Source organism: Tachyglossus aculeatus, chromosome 13, assembly GCF_015852505.1.
Source record: "Tachyglossus aculeatus isolate mTacAcu1 chromosome 13, mTacAcu1.pri, whole genome shotgun sequence".
Taxonomy (NCBI): domain Eukaryota; kingdom Metazoa; phylum Chordata; class Mammalia; order Monotremata; family Tachyglossidae; genus Tachyglossus; species Tachyglossus aculeatus.
Window position 1 is genome coordinate 18,649,680 of NC_052078.1, and position 17,982 is coordinate 18,667,661.

Here is a 17,982-nt window from a genome sequence, read left to right on the forward strand (position 1 = left end):
TTCTTCGCTGACCTGAAAGTAATGGATGTACTTTCGGTTATAAAATGGAACAAGTTGGTATCATAACACACACACACACACAAAGGATCTTTTTGGAAATCGGCAGAATCTAGAGCATGATGCCGTCGTGACCCCCTTCCCTTTTCTAGAGCCACTGTGTTCTGCAGGTCAACGTGGTCCCCACTTCTTAGGCTTGGGGTTTGGTGGCAGGAGCCGAGGCGGATGAAGTCGGGTAATTAGAATGAAAATATGGACACAGAGGCATCCCGTGACATATCAACTGAAAGACAGACTGTCCAGTATTAAACCAGGCAAATGGCCACACTACCAGAATGGTGCTGCCAGCAGGGTACTCCTTGAGTAGGAACTTATTATTATTATATACAATTATTATAATTATATAATATATAATAATGAGCTTATACTCATTATTATAATATAAAAAACTCCTCACCCTCCGCTTCAAGGCTCTCCATCACCTCGCCCCCTCCTACCTCACCTCCTGACTCTCCTTCTCCAGCCCAGCCCGCACGCTCCAATCAATCATCAATCATATTTATTGAGCGCTTACTGTGTGCAGAGCACTGTACTAAGCGCTTGGGAAATACAAGTTGGCAACGTATAGAGACAGTCCCTACCCAACAGTGGGCTCACAGTCTAAAAGGGGGAGACGGAGAACAAAACCAAACATATTAACAAAATAAAACAAATAGAATAGATATGCACAAGTAAAATAAATAAATGGAGTAATAAATATGTACAAACATATATACATATATACAGGTGCTGTGGGGAAGGGAAGGAGGTAAGACGAGGGGGATGGAGAGGGGGGCGAGGGGGAGAGGAAGGAAGGGGCTCAGTCTGGGAAGGCCTCCTGGAGGAGGTGAAATATGTACAAATAAAATAGAGTAATAAATCCATACAAACATATATACAAGTGCTGTATATATGCTCCGCTCCTCCACTGGGCCTCGTTCTCACCTGTCCCGCCGTCGACCCCCGGCCCACGTCCTTCCCCCGGCCTGTAATGCCCTCCCTCCACACATCGGCCAAGCTAGCTCTTTCCCTCCCTTCAAAGCCCTACTGAGAGCTCACCTCCTCCAGAAGGCCTTCTCAGACTGAGCCCCCTTTTTCCTCTCCTCCTTCCCCTCCCCACAGCACTTGTATATATTTGTACAGATTTATTACTCAATTTATTTTACTTGTACATATTTACTATTCTATTTATTTTGTTAATGATGTGCATGTAGCTATAACTCTATTTGTTCAGACGATTTTGACACCTGTCTACATGTTTTGTTTTGTTGTCTGTCTCCCCCTTCTAGACTGTGAGCCCGTTGTTGGGTAGGGACCGTCTCTATACGTTGCTGACTTGTACTTCCCAAGCGTTCTGATGATTTTGACACCTGTCTAAATAATAATAATAAAATACTAATAATGGCATTTGTTAAGTGCTTACTATGTGCAAACCAATGTTCTAAGCACTGGGGGGATACAAGGTGATCAGATTGTCCCACGTGGGGCTCACAGTCTTAATCCCCATTTTACAGATGAGGTAACTGAGGCTCAGAGAAGTGACTTGTCCAAGGTCACACAGCAGACAGGTGGTGGAGACAGGATTCGAACCCATGACCTCTGACTCCCAAGCCCGGGCTCTTTCTACTGAGCCACGCTGCTTCTCTAACATGTTTCCTGTTGTTGGGTAGGGACCGTCTCTGTACGTTTTTGACTTGTACTTCCCAAGCGCTTAGTACAGTGCTCTGCACACAGTAGGTGCTCAATAAATATGATTGAATGAATACTATAATATTATAATACATATAATATGTATTATTATGTATTATATGTATTCTGCGGCTCATTAAGAGTAGGAAGAAAAGGAAAGAAGACAAAAACATTTTAATTCTAATGATTTGGCCAATATCATTATAAATATTGTCAGCTTCTAAAAAAAAATTTTCAGCGCTTAGAACAGTGCTTTGCACATAGTAAGCGCTTAACAAATACCATTATTAATAATAATAATAATAATAATAATAATGGCATTTATTAAGCGCTTACTATGTGCAGAGCACTGTTCTAAGCGCTGGGGAATTTACAAGGTGATCAGGTTGTCCCCACGTGGGGCTCACAGTCTTCATCCCCATTTTACAGATGAGGGAACTGAGGCCCAGAGAAGTGAAGTGACTTGCCCAAAGTCACACAGTTGACAAGTGGTGGAGCCGGGATTTGAACCCATGACCTCTGACTTCAAAGCCCGTGCTTTTTCCACTGAGCCACGCTGCTTCTCTATTATTATTATTATTATAATGAGTTCCTACTCAAGGAGTGCCCTGCTGGCAGCACCTTTCTGGTTTTATTATTAATAATAATAATAATAATAATAACTCATAGGAAAGGAGAGTGGCCTAGCTGACAAAGCATGTCAATTATGTCAATTATGTTGCCAATTTGTACTTCCCAAGCGCTTAGTACAGTGCTCTGCACATAGTAAGCGCTCAATAAATGCGGTTGATGATGATGATAGGCCTGAGAGCCAGAGGACCCAGGTTCTAATTCCAGCTCCACTGGGAAAGTAGATTGACTGCTCTGTGCCTCAGTTTCCTTACCCCCAAAATAGGGATTCAATACCTGTCCTGCCTCCTCTTTAGGACTGTGAACCCCATGTGGGACAGGGACTTGTCCGACGTGATTAACCTGTATCTACCACAGATCTTAGAACAGTGATTGACACATAATAAGCGCTTAACAAATACCACACACTAAAGAGAGCCCCATATGGCAGTGGGAATGTGTCCAATCTGATTATCCTATATCTTTTAGACTGTAAGCCCACTGTTGGGTAGGGAATGTATCTATATGTTGCCAACTTGGACTTCCCAAGCGCTTAGTACAGTGCTCTGCACACAGTAAGCGCTCAATAAATACGATTAATGATGATGATGATCTATCCCTGCATTTAGCCTGGTGATTTAAACACGGTAAGAAATTAATAAACACCATCACTGTTGTTGCTGAGCCTTCCTTCCCTTCCCCTCTGCCCCTTTTCCCTGCTTTTCACTTCTCCCCCGCCTTTCGCGGCTCGGGGCGCATGCGCGCCTCCGGCCTCTGGCCTCGGAGACTGCAACGCCCCCTTCGGCGGCTCGGGGCGCACGCGCACATCCGGCCTCGGAAACCCCAACTCCCACTTTTGCGGCCCCGAGCGCATGCGCGCCTCCGGCCTCGGAAACCCCAACTCCCACTTTGCGGCCCGGAGCGCATGCGCGCCTCCGGCCTCGGAGACCAACTCCCACTTCTGCGGCTCGGGACGCATGCGCGCCTCCGGCCTCGAAGACTCCAACACCCAGTTTTGCGGCTCGGGGCGCATGCGCGCCTCCGGCCTCGGCGACGCCAACTCCCACTTTTGCGGCTCGGGGCGCATGCGCGCCTCCGGCCGCGAAGACTCCAACTCCCACTTTTGCGGCCCGGGACGCATGCGCGCCTCCGGCCTCGGTGACTGCAACTCCCACTTTAGCGGCGCGGGGCGCATGCGCGCCTCCGGCCTCGGCGACTCCAACTCCCACTTTTGCGGCTCGGGGCGCATGCGCGCTTCCGGCCTCGGAGACTGCAACTCCCACTTTTGCGGGTCAGGGCGCATGCGCGCCTCCGGCCGCCAGCCTCGGAGACTGCAACTCCCACTTTTGCGGCTCGGGGCGCATGCGCGTCTCCGGCCTCGGCGACTCCAACTCCCCCTTCTGCTGCTCGGGGCGCATGCGCACCTCCGGCCTCGGAAACCCCAACTCCCACTTTTCCGGCTCGGGACGCATGCGCACCTGCGGCCTCGGAAGCCCCAACTCCCACTTTTGCGGCCCGGGGCGCATGCGCGCCGCCGTCCTCGGCGACACCAACTCCCACTTTTGCGGCTCGGGGCGCATGCGCGCTTCCGGCCTCGGAAACCCCAGCTCCCACTTTTGCGCCTCGAGGAGCATGCGCACCTCCGGCCTCGGAAACCCCAACTCCCACTTTTGCAGCCCGGGGCGCATGCGCGCCTCCGGCCTCGGCGACTCCAACTCCCACTTTGGCGTCCCGGGGCGCATGCGCGCCTCCGGGCTCGGCGACTCCAACTCCCACTTTGGCGGCTCGGGGCGCATGCGCGCCTCGGACCCCGGAAACGCCAAATCCTACTTTTGCGGCTCGGGGCGCATGCGCGCCTCCGGCCGCTGGCCTCGGAAACTCCAACTCCCACTTTTGCGGCTCGGGGCGCGCATGCGCACCTCCAGCCGCCGGGCTCGGAGACTCCAATCCCCACTTCTGCGGCTCGGGACGCATGCGCGCCTCCGGCCTCGGCGACTCCAACTCCCACTTTGGCGGCTCCGGGCGCATGCGCGCCTCCGGCCTCGGCAACCCCATCTCCCACTTTGGCGGCCCGGGGCGCATGCGCGCCTCCGTCCTCTGCGACACCAACTCCCACTTTTGCGGCTCGGGGCGCATGCGCGCTTCCGGCCTCGGAAACCCCAGCTCCCACTTTTGCGCCTCGAGGAGCATGCGCACCTCCGGCCTCGGAAACCCCAACTCCCACTTTTGCAGCCCGGGGCGCATGCGCGCCTCCGGCCTCGGCGACTCCAACTCCCACTTTGGCGTCCCGGGGCGCATGCGCGCCTCCGGGCTCGGCGACTCCAACTCCCACTTTGGCGGCTCGGGGCGCATGCGCGCCTCGGACCTCGGAAACGCCAAATCCTACTTTTGCGGCTCGGGGCGCATGCGCACCTCCAGCCGCCGGGCTCGGAGACTCCAATCCCCACTTCTGCGGCTCGGGACGCATGCGCGCCTCCGGCCTCGGCAACCCCATCTCCCACTTTGGCGGCCCGGGGCGCATGCGCGCCTCCGTCCTCTGCGACTCCAACTCCCACTTTAGCGGCTCGGGGCGCAAGCGCGCTTCCGTCCTCGGCGACTCCAACTCCCACTTTAGCCGCTCGGGGCGCATGCGCGCCTCCGGCCTCGGCAACCCCATCTCCCACTTTGGCGGCCCGGGGCGCATGCGCGCCGCCGTCCTCGGCGACTCCAACTCCGCCTTCAGCGCCTCGGGGCGCATGCGCGCCTCCGTCCTCGGCGACTCCAACTCCCACTTTAGCCGCTCGGGGCGCATGCGCGCTTCCGGCCTCGGCAACCCCATCTCCCACTTTGGCGGCCCGGGGCGCATGCGCGCCTCCGCCCTCGGCGACTCCAACTCCCATGTTTGCGTCTCGGGGCGCATGCGCGCCTCCGTCCTCGGCGACTCCAACTCCCACTTTAGCCGCTCGGGGCGCATGCGCGCTTCCGGCCTCGGCAACCCCATCTCCCACTTTTGCAGCCCGGGGCGCATGCGCTCCTCCGTCCCCGGCGACTCCAACTCCCCCTTCGGCGCCTCGGGGCGCATGCGCGCCTCCGTCCTCGGCGACTCCGACTCCCCCTTCGGCGGCCCGGGGCGCATGCGCGCCTCGGAGACTACAACTCCCAGGAGGCAGCGCAAGCGAGCCCCTCGGAAAACGGTGCGGGGGGGGGGGCGAGATCTCACGTGTCGCGAGAGCGAGAGGGCGGGGAGGACGACGACGACGACGACGAGGAGGTGAAGGAAGGAGAAGAAGAAGAAGAGGCGGCGTCTCCCAATATAAGGCGGGCCCGCCGTGTGCCGATCGCGTGAGGAAGCAATGCGGAGCGGGCGAAAATGGCAGAGCTGCAGATGTTACTAGATGAGGAGATCCCGTCCGGCAAGAGGGCGCTCCTCGAGAGTTTCCAGAACCTCACGCGGGTGGCCGACTACTGTGAGACCAACTACATCCAGGTGAGGGGACGGCGGAGGAGCCGGCAGTCAGTCAGTCGGTCGATCATCATCATCATCAATCGTATTTATTGAGCGCTTACTATGTGCAGAGCACTGTACTAAGCGCTTGGGAAGTCCAAGTTGGCAACATAGAGAGACAGTCCCTACCCAACAGTGGGCTCACAGTCTAAAAGGGGGAGACAGAGAACAAAACCAAACAGACTAACAAAATAAAATAAATAGGATAGATATGTACAAGTAAAATAAATGAGTAATAAATATGTACAAACATATATACAGGTGCTGTGGGGAAGGGAAGGAGGTAAGACGATCCTCCTCACCCATTCATTCATTATATCCTCATCATCGACCGTATTGATTGAGCGCTTACTGTGTGCAGAGCACTGGACTAAGCGCTTGGGAAGTACAAATTGGCAACATAGAGAGACAGTCCCTACCCAACAGTGGGCTCACAGTCTAAAAGGGGGAGACAGAGAACAAAACCAAACAGACTAACAAAATAAAATAAATAGGATAGATATGTACAAGTAAAATAAATAGAGTAATAAATATGTACAAACATATATACATATATACAGGTGCTGTGGGGAAGGGAAGGAGGTAAGACGATCCTCTTCACCCATTCATTCATTACATCCTCATCATCGACCGTATTGATTGAGCGCTTACTGCGTGCAGAGCACTGGACTAAGCGCTTGGGAAGCCCAAGTTGGCAACACAGAGAGACGGTCCCGACCCGACAGCGGGCTCACAGTCTAGAAGGGGGAGACAGAGAACCAAACCAAACGCACTAACAAAATAAAATAAATAGAATAGATAGGGACAAGTCGGATAAATAAATACATAGAGCAGTGAATATGGACATGCGTATATGCAGGTGCTGTGGGGAAGGGAAGGAGGGAAGATGGGGGGATGGAGAGGGGGGCGAGGGGGAGAGGAAGGAAGGGGCTCAGTCTGGGAATGTATATGTGTATATGTTTGTACATATTTATTACTCTATTTATTTTACTTGTTCATGTCTGTTCTATTTATTTTATTTTGTTAGTGTGTTTGGTTTTGTTCTCTGTCTCCCCCTGTTAGACTGTGAGCCCACCGTTGGGTAGGGACTGTCTCTCTATGTTGCCAATTTGGACTTCCCAAGCGCTTAGTACAGTGCTCTGCACACAGTAAGCGCTCAATAAATACGATTGATGATGATGATGATTCATTCAGTTGTATTCATTCCTCCATTCCTCCCTTCAAGGCCCTACTGAGAGCTCCCCTCCTCCAGGAGGCCTTCCCACACTGAGCCCCTCCCTTCCTCTCCCCCTCGTCCCCCTCTCCATCCCCCCCACCTTACCTCCTTCCCTTCCCCACAGCACCTGTATATATGTATATGTGTTTGTACATATTTATTACTCTATCTTGTACATATCTATTCTATTTATTTTATCTTGTTAGTGTGTTTGGTTTTGTTCTCTGTCTCCCCCTTTTAGACTGTGAGCCCACTGTTGGGTAGGGACTGTCTCTCCATGTTGCCAATTTGGACTCCCCAAGCGCTTAATACAGTGCTGTGCACATAATAAGCGCTCAGTAAATGCGATTGATGATGATGATTTATTCATTCCTCCATTCCTCCCTTCAAGGCCCTACTGAGAGCCCCCCTCCTCCAGGAGGCCTTCCCACACTGAGCCCCTCCCTTCCTCTCCCCCTCGTCCCCCTCTCCATCCCCCCCATCGTACTTCCTTCCCTTCCCCACAACACCTGTATATATGCATGTCCATATTTATTACTCTATTTATTTATTTATTTTACTTGTACATATCTGTTCTATTTATTTTATTTTGTTAGTATGTTTGGTTTTGTTCTCTGTCTACCCCTTTTAGACTGTGAGCCCACTGCTGGGTAGGGACTGTCTCTAGATGTTGCCAACTTGTACTTCACAAGCGCTTAGTACAGTGCTCTGCACACAGTAAGCGCTCAATAAATACGATCGATGATGATGATGATTCATTCAATTGTATTTATTCATTCCTCCATTCCTCTCTTCCTCCCTTCAAGGCCCTGCTGAGAGCTCACCTCCTCCCGGAGGCCTTCCCACACTGAGCCCCTCCCTTCCTTTCCCCCTCGTCCCCCTCTCCATCCCCCCATCTTACCTCCTTCCCTTCCCCACGGCACCTGTATATATGTTTGTACATATTTGTTACTCTATTTATTTATTTATTTTACTTGTACCTATCTATTCTATTTATTTTATTTTGTTAGTATGTTTGGTTTTGTTCTCTGTCTCCCCCTTTTAGACTGTGAGCCCACTACTGGGTAGGGACTGTCTCTATATGTTGCCAACCACATATTTATTACTCTATTTATTTATTTATTTTACTTGTACATATCTATTCTATTTATTTTATTTTGTTAGTATGTTTGGTTTTGTTCTCCGTCTCCCCCTTTTAGACTGTGAGCCCACTGCTGGGTAGGGACTGTCTCTAGATGTTGCCAACTTGTACTTCCCAAGCGCTTAGTACAGTGCTCTGCATACAGTAAGCGCTGAATAAATATGATTGATGATGATGATGATTCATTCAATTGTATTTATTCATTCCTCCATTCCTCTCTTCCTCCCTTCAAGGCCCTGCTGAGAGCTCACCTCCTCCAGGAGGCCTTCCCAGACTGAGCCCCTCCCTTCCTCTCCCCCATGTCCCCCTCTCCATCCCCCCATCTTACCTCCTTCCCTTCCCCACTGCACCTGTATATATGTATATGTGTTTGTACATATTTGTTACTCTATTTATTTATTTATTTCACTTGTACATATCTATTCTATTTATTTTATTTTGTTAGTATGTTTTGTTTTGTTCTCTGTCTCCCCCTTTTAGACTGTGAGCCCACTGTTGGGTAGGGACTGTCTCTAGATGTTGCCAACTTGTACTTACCAAGCGCTTAGCCCAGTGCTCTGCACACAGTAAGCGCTCAATAAATACGATTGATGATGATGATGATGATTCATTCAATCAATTATTCATTCATTCATTCAATCGTATTTAGTGTATTTATTCATTCATTCATTCGTATTTATTGAGCGCTTACTGTGCTCAGAGCACTGTACTAAGCCCTTGGGAAGTCCAAGCCGGCGACATCTAGAGCCGGCCCCTATCAATCAATCGTATTTATTGAGCGCTTACTGTGCGCAGAGCACTGTACTAAGCCCTTGGGAAGTCCAAGCCGGCGACATCTAGAGCCGGCCTCTATCAATCAATCGTATTTATTGAGCGCTTACTGCGCGCAGAGCACTGTACTAAGCGCTTGGGAAGTCCAAGCCGGCGACATCTAGAGACGGCCCTTATCAATCAATCAATCGTATTTATTGAGCACTTACTGTGTGCAGAGCACTGTAGTAAGCGCTTGGGAAGTCCAAGCCGGTGACATCTAGAGCCGGCCCCTATCAATCAATCGTATTTATTGAGGGCTTACTGCGGGCAGAGCGCAGTACTAAGCGCTTGGGAAGTCCAAGCCACTGACATAGAGAGACGGTCCCTACCCAACAACAGGCTCACAGTCTAGAAGGGGGAGCCAGACCACAAAACATGTGGACAGGTGTCAAGCCGTCGGAATAAATCGAATTACATTACCACCAAAGTACCATCCTTCTGAACAAGCGTTTTACATACCCAACTCGCTTTGTACTTCAAAGTGCTTCTGAATAAGGCTGCTTATTACGTGTCCCCTTTTGTCCTGGACAGGGCCCATTTTGGGATCTCCCACCTTAACACAGGTCGTCAGAATAAATCGAATTACATTACCACCAAAGTACCATCCTTCTGAACTCGCTTCGTACTTCAAAGTGCTTCTGAGTAAGGCTGCTTACTAGGTGTCCCCTTTTTAGACTGTGAGCCCACCGTTGGGTAGGGACTGTCTCTATATGTTGCCAACTTGGACTTCCCAAGCGCTTAGTACAGTGCTCTGCACACAGTAAGCGCTCAATAAATATGATTGATTGATTGATTGACAAGGCCCATTTTGGGATCTCCCACCTTCACTCACACATCCCCAGCTTCTGAGGAAGCCAGCGTTGACTCACAATGACTGTTGCTCCCATTTCTTCCAAAAGACCAGGAAAAGCGCTTAGTATTGAGTGCTTACTGTGTGCAGAGCTAATGGCAGGCAGGGCTGCGCTCCAGGAAGTGGGCCCACTCTTCTACACTGTCAGCCCACTGGTGGGTAGGGACCGTCTCTATATGCTACCTGCTTGGACTTCCCAAGCGCTTAGTAATAATAATAATAATAATAATAATAATGGCATTTATTAAGCGCTTACTATGTTCCAAGCACTGTTCTAAGCACTGGGGAGGTTACAAGGTGATCAGATTGTCCCACAGGGGGCTCACATTAATCCCCATTTGACTGATGAGGGAATTTAGGCCCAGAGGATCAATCAGTCGTATTTATTGAGCGCTTACTGTGTGCAGAGCACTGCACTAAGCGCTTGGGAAGTACAGTTTGGCAACACATAGGGACAGTTCCTACCCAACAGCGGGCTCACAGTCTAGAAGGGGGAGACAGAGAACAAAACCAAACATATTAACAGAATAAAATAAATAGAATAGATATGTACAAGTACAATAAATAAATAGAGTAATAGATATGTACAGACATATGTACATATAAACAGGTGCTGTGGGGAAGGAGGTAAGGCGGATGGGATGGAGAGGGGGACGAGAGGGGAGGAGGAAGTGACTTGCCCAAAGTCACACAGCTGACAATTGGCCCACGCCCTCTGACTCCAAAGCCCGGGCTTTTTCCACTGAGCGACGCTGCTCCTCTAAGTACAGTGCTCTGCACACAGTAAGCGCTCAATAAATACGATTGAATGAATGAAGTGGGCAGGGGCCTGCTTGTGCTGTTGGTCTGGGAGGTACATATCTGTTCTATTTATTTTATTTTGTTAGTATGTTTGGTTTTGTTCTCTGCCTCCCCCTTTTAGACTGTGAGCCCACTGTTGGGTAGGGACTGTCTCTAGATGTTGCCAACTTGGACTTCCCAAGCACTTAGTACAGTGCTCTGCACACAGTAAGCGCTCAATAAATACGATTGATCCTTCAGGAGGCCTTACCAGACTGAGCCCCTCCTTCCTCCATCCCCCCCAGCCTTACCTCCTTCCCTTCCCCACAGCACCTGTATATATGTATATATGTTTGTTCGTATTTATTACTCTATTTATATTACTTGTACATATCTATTCTATTTCTTTTATTTTGTTAATATGTCTTGTTTTGTTCTCTGCCTCCCCCTTCTAGACTGTGAGCCCACTGTTGGGTAGGGACCGTCTCTATGTGTTGCCAACCTCCTCCAGGAGGCCTTCCCAGACTGAGCCCCCTTTTTCCTCTCCTCCTCTCCATCCCCCCACCTCCTTCCCCTCCCCACAGCACCTGTATATATATTTGTACAGATTTATTACACTATTTTACTTGCACGTATTTACTATTTTGTTAATGATGGGCGTATAGCATTAATTCTATTTTTCCTGACGATTTTGACACCTGTCTACACGTTTTGTTTTGCTGTCTGTCTCCCCCTTCTAGACTGTGAGCCCGTTCATTCATTCATTCATTCGTATGTATTGAGCGCTTACTGTGTGCAGAGCACTGTACTAAGCGCTTGGGAAGTCCAAGTTGGCAACGTGTAGAGACGGTCCCTACCCAACAGCGGGCTCACAGTCTAGAAGGGTAGGGACCGTCTCTATATGTTGCCGACTTGTACTTCCCAAGCGCTTAGTACAGTGCTCTGCACACAGTAAGCGCTCAATAAATACGATTAAATGAATGAATGAAAAGGGGGGACCGGAGAGGGGGGAAGGGGGCGGTTTGGGGGGCGCTGGGCGGCGGGGAGAGATGATGGAAGGGCCAGGGTGGAGGGTGATTATGTCAGTTTAGCACAGAGGGTGTGTCTTCTTCTTTTTCTTTTTTTTGGGTCATGAGTCACATCACACAGCCCTCCCTGGGGAAAAGAGGAAGGAGTTGGTGGGGAGGGGACGTTAGAGGGAAGTTTAGAGCCAAATGTTTTCAGTCAAAGCATGTAAATCATTTTGTGGGCCCATTCTTTTTTTTTTTTTTTTTGCCCACGCCAGGTTTCCCCCTCCTCATCCTTTTCCCTCCCCTTTGGTCCACGCGTCGTTGAGATGATCATAATAATAATAATAATGATGGTGGCATTTATTAAGTGCTTACTACATGCAAAGCACTGTTCTAAGCAATGGGGAGGTTACAAGGTGATCAGGTTGTCCCACGGGGGGCTCACAGTCTTCATCCCCATTTTACAAATGAGGTCACTGAGGCACAGAGAAGCTGTGACTTGCCTAAAGTCACACAGCTGGCAATTTGAACCTGTGACCTCCGACTCCCAAGCCCGGGCTCTTTCCACTGAGCCGTGCTGCTTCTTATATAAAACCTGATTTATTGATGAGTATTCAAGGCTTCTTAAAAGCACACCCCTCTCCAAAGTTCAAGTGCTGGATGCATTGGTAACTTGAAAGAGGGTGATGTAATGGCTTTTGGTTCGTTTTCAGGGGCATCTCGCCCTTCCCACCCTAGGTGCATCGAATGTGATTTGAAAAGCCATCGTGGTTAAGGAGAGGGGGATAGTTAGAACTAGAAGATGTGAAATGTGAATTTCACATAGTGTAATATTTATCCCTGAACACTTATTATTTAAATAATTTCTTGTGTTATTTACCGAGTCCAGATAAATGGCATTTTTGGCAACTGACCTGGAGATTTTAAACAGAGGAAATGAGCAGTTGGTGATCGCATTCTGTACTAATGTTACAGTAGCAAGAAATCCACTGAGTAGTGGTTTGGCGTGGCAAAGACGTGCTTTGAAAGGGTAGGGCTACTTCATAATTCAAACACTATAGAAATATTTTTAGAGCCGGTGTCTTGCTGCAGGATGTATCACTGTTGATAACCTCTGGTCAGACGCTTCCTTTCTTTATTGTTCACCCGTACAGTTCCTCCTCTGTTCCTTATTCTTTTTTTGTGGAGTGGTGGGATTGCCTTATGAAGTTACATTAGCGTGGTTGAGATCTTTATGCCAAAGTTAAGAGTACTGCATTTGGTCATCATCACTTTTTCAATTCAAGTACTTGAGAAATCATAGTTAAAGCTTTCTGAGATCATAATCGACTTCTTAGATTAGCAAAAAAATGCTTCTAAAATAAAACCTGTTGAATGTCTAATGGAGCAGTTGATCCGCCAAAGATGTGTTCTACATTTAGAGCCATCTTTTTTTACCGCCCTTTCTTTGCATCTATTGCTGGTATGTTGTAGATATCACTTCTTACAACATGCAGCTTGCAAGAAAGGAAAGTAACTTTGTGATGGTTAGAAATACCTATATGATGTGAAAAAGTTTTAGGGCTAATACATTTGTAAGTCTCGGCTAAAATTGATTCCTGAAATAAGGTAAACTCACATGTTGGAATTAAGGTTGTGAGGATTTAAAAATGCCATACGGCAAGGCAAAAGGAGTTAAGTTGCTTTTCTTCTCTGTAGTCACCTGCTCCACCCTCCGAAGTTGGCTGATAAGTACTTCTCAAAGACATCATTTGGTTTTACGTGTTGGGAAATGGTTAGGTAACTGCTGCCACATGTTTTGACCTGTCTAGTGGTTTATTTGTGTGTGTGTGTGGCTGGGGAAAGGCATTTGGTCTCATTCAACTTCGAAGAAATCTTAAACTTTACTAATGAGCTGCTGTAGTAAGTGACATACTTATTTCTCTTGGTTATTTTTTTAAATTTTTCTTCCTCTTTAACAGTATACAGAGCTGAGGGGAACTATATAAATCCCGTCCGTAAATGATATGATTATACTCTGCTGTATAAATCTATTGGACAAGGTAACCTTCCATACCAAGAGGAAAGGCTGTGGTTTTTACCTATGAAACTGAAGTATTTTTATGGACAAAGTGTGTGAGAGCCTCTCTGACACTTATACTTATGGATGCAGTTTCACTTTGGGCAGCATCATCTCCAGACTAGAGGGTGATTCTTAAGGCATGCATAATTCTTACCTGGTTATTTTTCCCCGGTGCTCAGGACAGTGCTCTGCACAAGCTATACACTTAACAGATACTATTACTGTCAATATTCTTCCTACTCTCTATGCATAAATGCCCTGGGAAATGGTGAATATATAAGCAGGAGAGGTGAGAAAAAAGGCACAATGAGTTGCTTAGCTTGAAAGGAACAGCGAGTGACAGCTGAATATTATCCTTGGTTAGTTTTTAAAGAAGTTGAGGAAAACCTTGTCTGGCCACAGCACCTATATGTATGTCTGTACAGATTTATTATTATTATTATTATTATTATTTATTTTTATTTATTATTTTATTTTGTTAATATGTTTTGTTCTCTGTCTCTCCCTTCTAGACTGTGAGCCCACTGTTGGGTAGGGACCGTTTCTATATGTTGCCAGCTTGTACTTCCCAAGCACTTAGTACAGTGCTCTGCACACAGTAAGCGCTCAATAAATTGATTGACTGGTTTGTGTAGTACTGTAGTCGCATTGCGGCCACATGATCACACTGTGGCCCATGATACAGTGGGGGTTCTATGAATGGACTGAATTAGAGATATGTTGCAATTAAGTATCTCTGGGTCTGATTAGCTGATGCTCCTGAAAATTCCAGGTCCCCAAAATGCTATTTATCACCTAACAGTTGGTAAATGTACTTAAAGCAGGCTGGAAATAAAAGGTTACAAAACACAAATGAAAAGCCTTTAAGCTCCCCTAAACACTTTAATATTGACCTCCTATTTCTCATCATAAAGGGGCAGCAGTATTTGATTCTCTTGGGTCTTGTGGAGAGTGCCAGAATTGAACTGTCATCTACTGGTTGGGAAGGGAGCCAGCGTGAATATAGTTTAAGCCTGCAACCTTGGCATTATCCTTGACTCAGGGCAGGGAACGCGCCCACCAACTCTGTTATATTGTACTGTCCCAGGAACTTAGTACAGTGCTCTACGCACAGTAAGCGCTCAATACATGTGATTAATTCACTCTCCTCTCTCTCTTGCAACCCGTATATTTCGTCGGTCACTGAATACTGTCACTTCCTCCTCCACAAAATTTTTGGAGGCTGGTCCTTCCTCTCCACTCAGATGGCCACCGTGCTGTTCCAGGCAGTTGTCAGCGTGGCTCAGTGGAAAGAGCCCGGGCTTTGGAGTCAGAGGTCGTGGGTTCAAATACCGGCTCCGCCAGTTGTCAGCTGTGTGACTTGGGGCAAGTCACTTCACTTCTCTGGGCCTCAGTTCCCTCATCTGTAAAATGGGGATGAAGACTGTGAGCCCCATGTGGGACAACCTGATCACTTTGCATCCCTCCAGCGCTTAGAACAGTGCTTTGCACATAGTAAGCGCTTAATAAATGCCATTATTATTATTATTATATCCTGGCATGAATCCCACGTAAGCCCCCTCTTTGGAATCCCTACCTCCAGACTCTCCCCTCTCTGATCCATACTTTCTACTACTACCCAGATCAGTTTTCTAACACATCATTCTGCACGTGTTCCCCCATGCCTCAGAAACCCCCGATAATTGCCCATTCCCCTCCACATCGAGTTGAACCTCCTGACCATTGTCTTTGAAGCACCCAAACAACTCCCTTCCTCCTACTTATCCACCGTCATCTCCCACTGCACCCCAGCTGTCATTCTCTGTTCCTTTCAAGCTAAACAACTCATAACACCTCGGTTTCACCTCTCCCACGTAAGTCCTCACAACCTCATAGAGCATTTTTGCTTATGTAGTAGGAAAAGTATTTATTTGGTAGGGATAGCATTTAATTGTATACCTCGTGCAAAATGTTGTACTAAGTGCCGGGGAAAAACACCCAGGTGAGCATTAGACAGCATCCAAGAGGCTCACAGTCTCAAAATAAATTGAGGAGAGGGGGTTGGGGGCAGACATGTAGGGAGAGATGAAAAATTTAAAATAACCAAGCATGAAATACCAGGACAGGGATAAGTAGAATGGGAACCAAGGGGCACTGTAGGTAGAGAAACAGACTTCCAGGCTTCTCATGTCTCAGTATCCAACAACAGTCCCAGCCAACAGCCACCACCTTTCCACTGTTTCAAAGGTTGGGATGCCTCAAGTTGCTAATGACTTGTCACCCTTCTGGAGCTGGAGCAAGAGCTGCTGGACAGTCCTTGTGGCCTGGACCTGAGACAGCCAGTCTCCAATTTGGGGACTAGGGGACTTACACACTCTTATTACTTCCTGTTATCTGTAATTTATTTTAGCCAATCGATCGCATTTATTGAGCACTTACTGTGTGCAGAGCGCTTGGGAGAGTGCAACACAACAATATAACAGACACACTCCCTGCCCATAACGGGCTCCTCCCGGACTCCCCCTCATCCCCCTCTCCATCCCCCCCATCTTACCTCCTTCCCTTCCCACTGCACCCGTATATATGTATATATGTTTGTACATATTTGTTACTCTATTTATTTATTTTACTTGTATATATTCTATTTATTTTATTTTGTTAGTATGTTTGGTTTTGTTCTCTGTCTCCCCCTTTTAGACTGTGAGCCCACTGTTGTGTAGGGACTGTCTCTATATGTTGCCAACTTGTACTTCCCAAGCGCTTAGTACAGTGCTCTGCACACAGTAAGCGCTCAATAAATACGATTGATGATGATGACAAGCTCCTTGGGGTAAGGAGTCATATCTGTTAATTCTTGTTCCATTCTCCCTTAGTTCAGTGCTGTGCATCCAGTAGGTGTTCAGTGAATACTATTGATTACCAACAGCTAACGCCGACTGTGTTTTGGGGAAGGAAGAGTTGTGAAGCAACTCAAATTGCTGCAGATCAGCCTCTGTGTAGCTCTTAGGAGGAACCCCTGATTTTCTCCTCCCGCGGTCTACAGAAGGGAACCAGGGGTCCTCTTCTTTCCTTGCATCTGGAAGAGAGAACGGCTAAAAATAGCCTCTCATCAATCCAGGAAAGGAACTGGATTCTGTTTATGGCCTAAGGGCTGGAGGAGGCCTTCTTGTAACCCCTTCCTTAACTTTCTTCAAGTTCTGAAATTGGTCTCAGGATTGGGGGAGGGTTATTTTTAGTCTGTCCTGTCACTAAAAAACTTGAGTTTGCAAGTGGCCCAAGGAATGTTTAGGTCCAGTTTTTGATCCTGAATTGGGATGACAACAAAGAGGCCGGGGAAGAGAGAATTGTAAGGAAAAATGAATAGTCAGTCAGTGAGTGGTATTTTTTTAAGCACTTACTGTGTGCGGAGCAGGTCAGTCCAGAGGCACAAGAGGTGAAAGTAGTGGCTATAGGGTGGGGAATGGCCGGTGGTGGGGGGGAAGGGAGAGGGTAAAAAAGTCAAAAGATAAAGAGAAATAGATAATGATGCTGATGGAGAGGGAGACTGGAAGAGATCGGTCAGAAAGAGGGATGAAAACTTGTGGGCAGGGGACTTGCCACTTTGTTATTCTGTGCCTAGTACAGTGCAGTTCCCCAGCTAGGTGTCCGATAAACACAATTACACTTATTAATTCTCGTGTGGTTCCCTTAAATTATGTTGCGGAAACATTCTTTCAATCGGAGGGTTTAGATTATATTTTTAGGCTCTTCCGTTTCCTGCTGCCCTTCTCCAGCTGATTCCAATCTCTGGTAAATGCTAACATTGCATTATGGGGAGGAACAGCTCTTTGATGTGCAGCTAGGCCATTTGTATTAGTTCCTCGTAGTTTTTACTGAAAGAGTGGTCTTAGTATTGGACATTCCAAGGCACTGAGAAAATATAGCCCAGAGGGAATGAAAAGGACAGGTGGGAGGACGGAAGGGAGTTTGAGATGTACTCCAAACAAATAAAGTTTATTGATGGTAAGATCAAAGAAAAAAGTGAGCAAAGTTAACTGATTTGTGGACAGGTTGTGGTTTCACATAGGGGAAAACAATATACAAGTAACTTGGTGAGAAGACTCCTTCCCTTCCCCACAGCACCTGTATATATGTATATATGTTTGTACATATTTATTACTCTATTTATTTTACTTGTACGTATCTATTCTATTTTATTTTGTTAGTATGTTTGGTTTTGTTCTCTGTCTCCCCCTTTTAGACTGTGAGCCCACTGTTGGGTAGGGACTGTCTCTATATGTTGCCAACTTGTACTTCCCAAGCGCTTAGTACAG

At 47.8% G+C, this 17,982-nt stretch overlaps 1 protein-coding gene across 9 annotated transcripts in view; it reads left to right on the forward strand.

Moving 5' to 3' along the window:
- The first annotated feature begins 5,505 nt into the window (after window positions 1-5,505).
- Window positions 5,506-17,982, forward strand: part of ABI1 (abl interactor 1) — a 102,460-nt gene continuing 89,983 nt past the window's right edge. For 2 of the 9 annotated variants that reach the window (XM_038755839.1, XM_038755836.1), the window contains exon 1: window positions 5,508-5,800. In XM_038755839.1, coding sequence (XP_038611767.1) covers window positions 5,684-5,800 — 117 coding nt within the window. In that variant the 5' untranslated portion in view covers window positions 5,508-5,683. Of the gene's footprint in view, window positions 5,801-17,982 lie in introns of all 9 variants that reach the window. The other 7 variants (XM_038755835.1, XM_038755838.1, XM_038755843.1 and 4 more) reach the window with 7 other exon arrangements.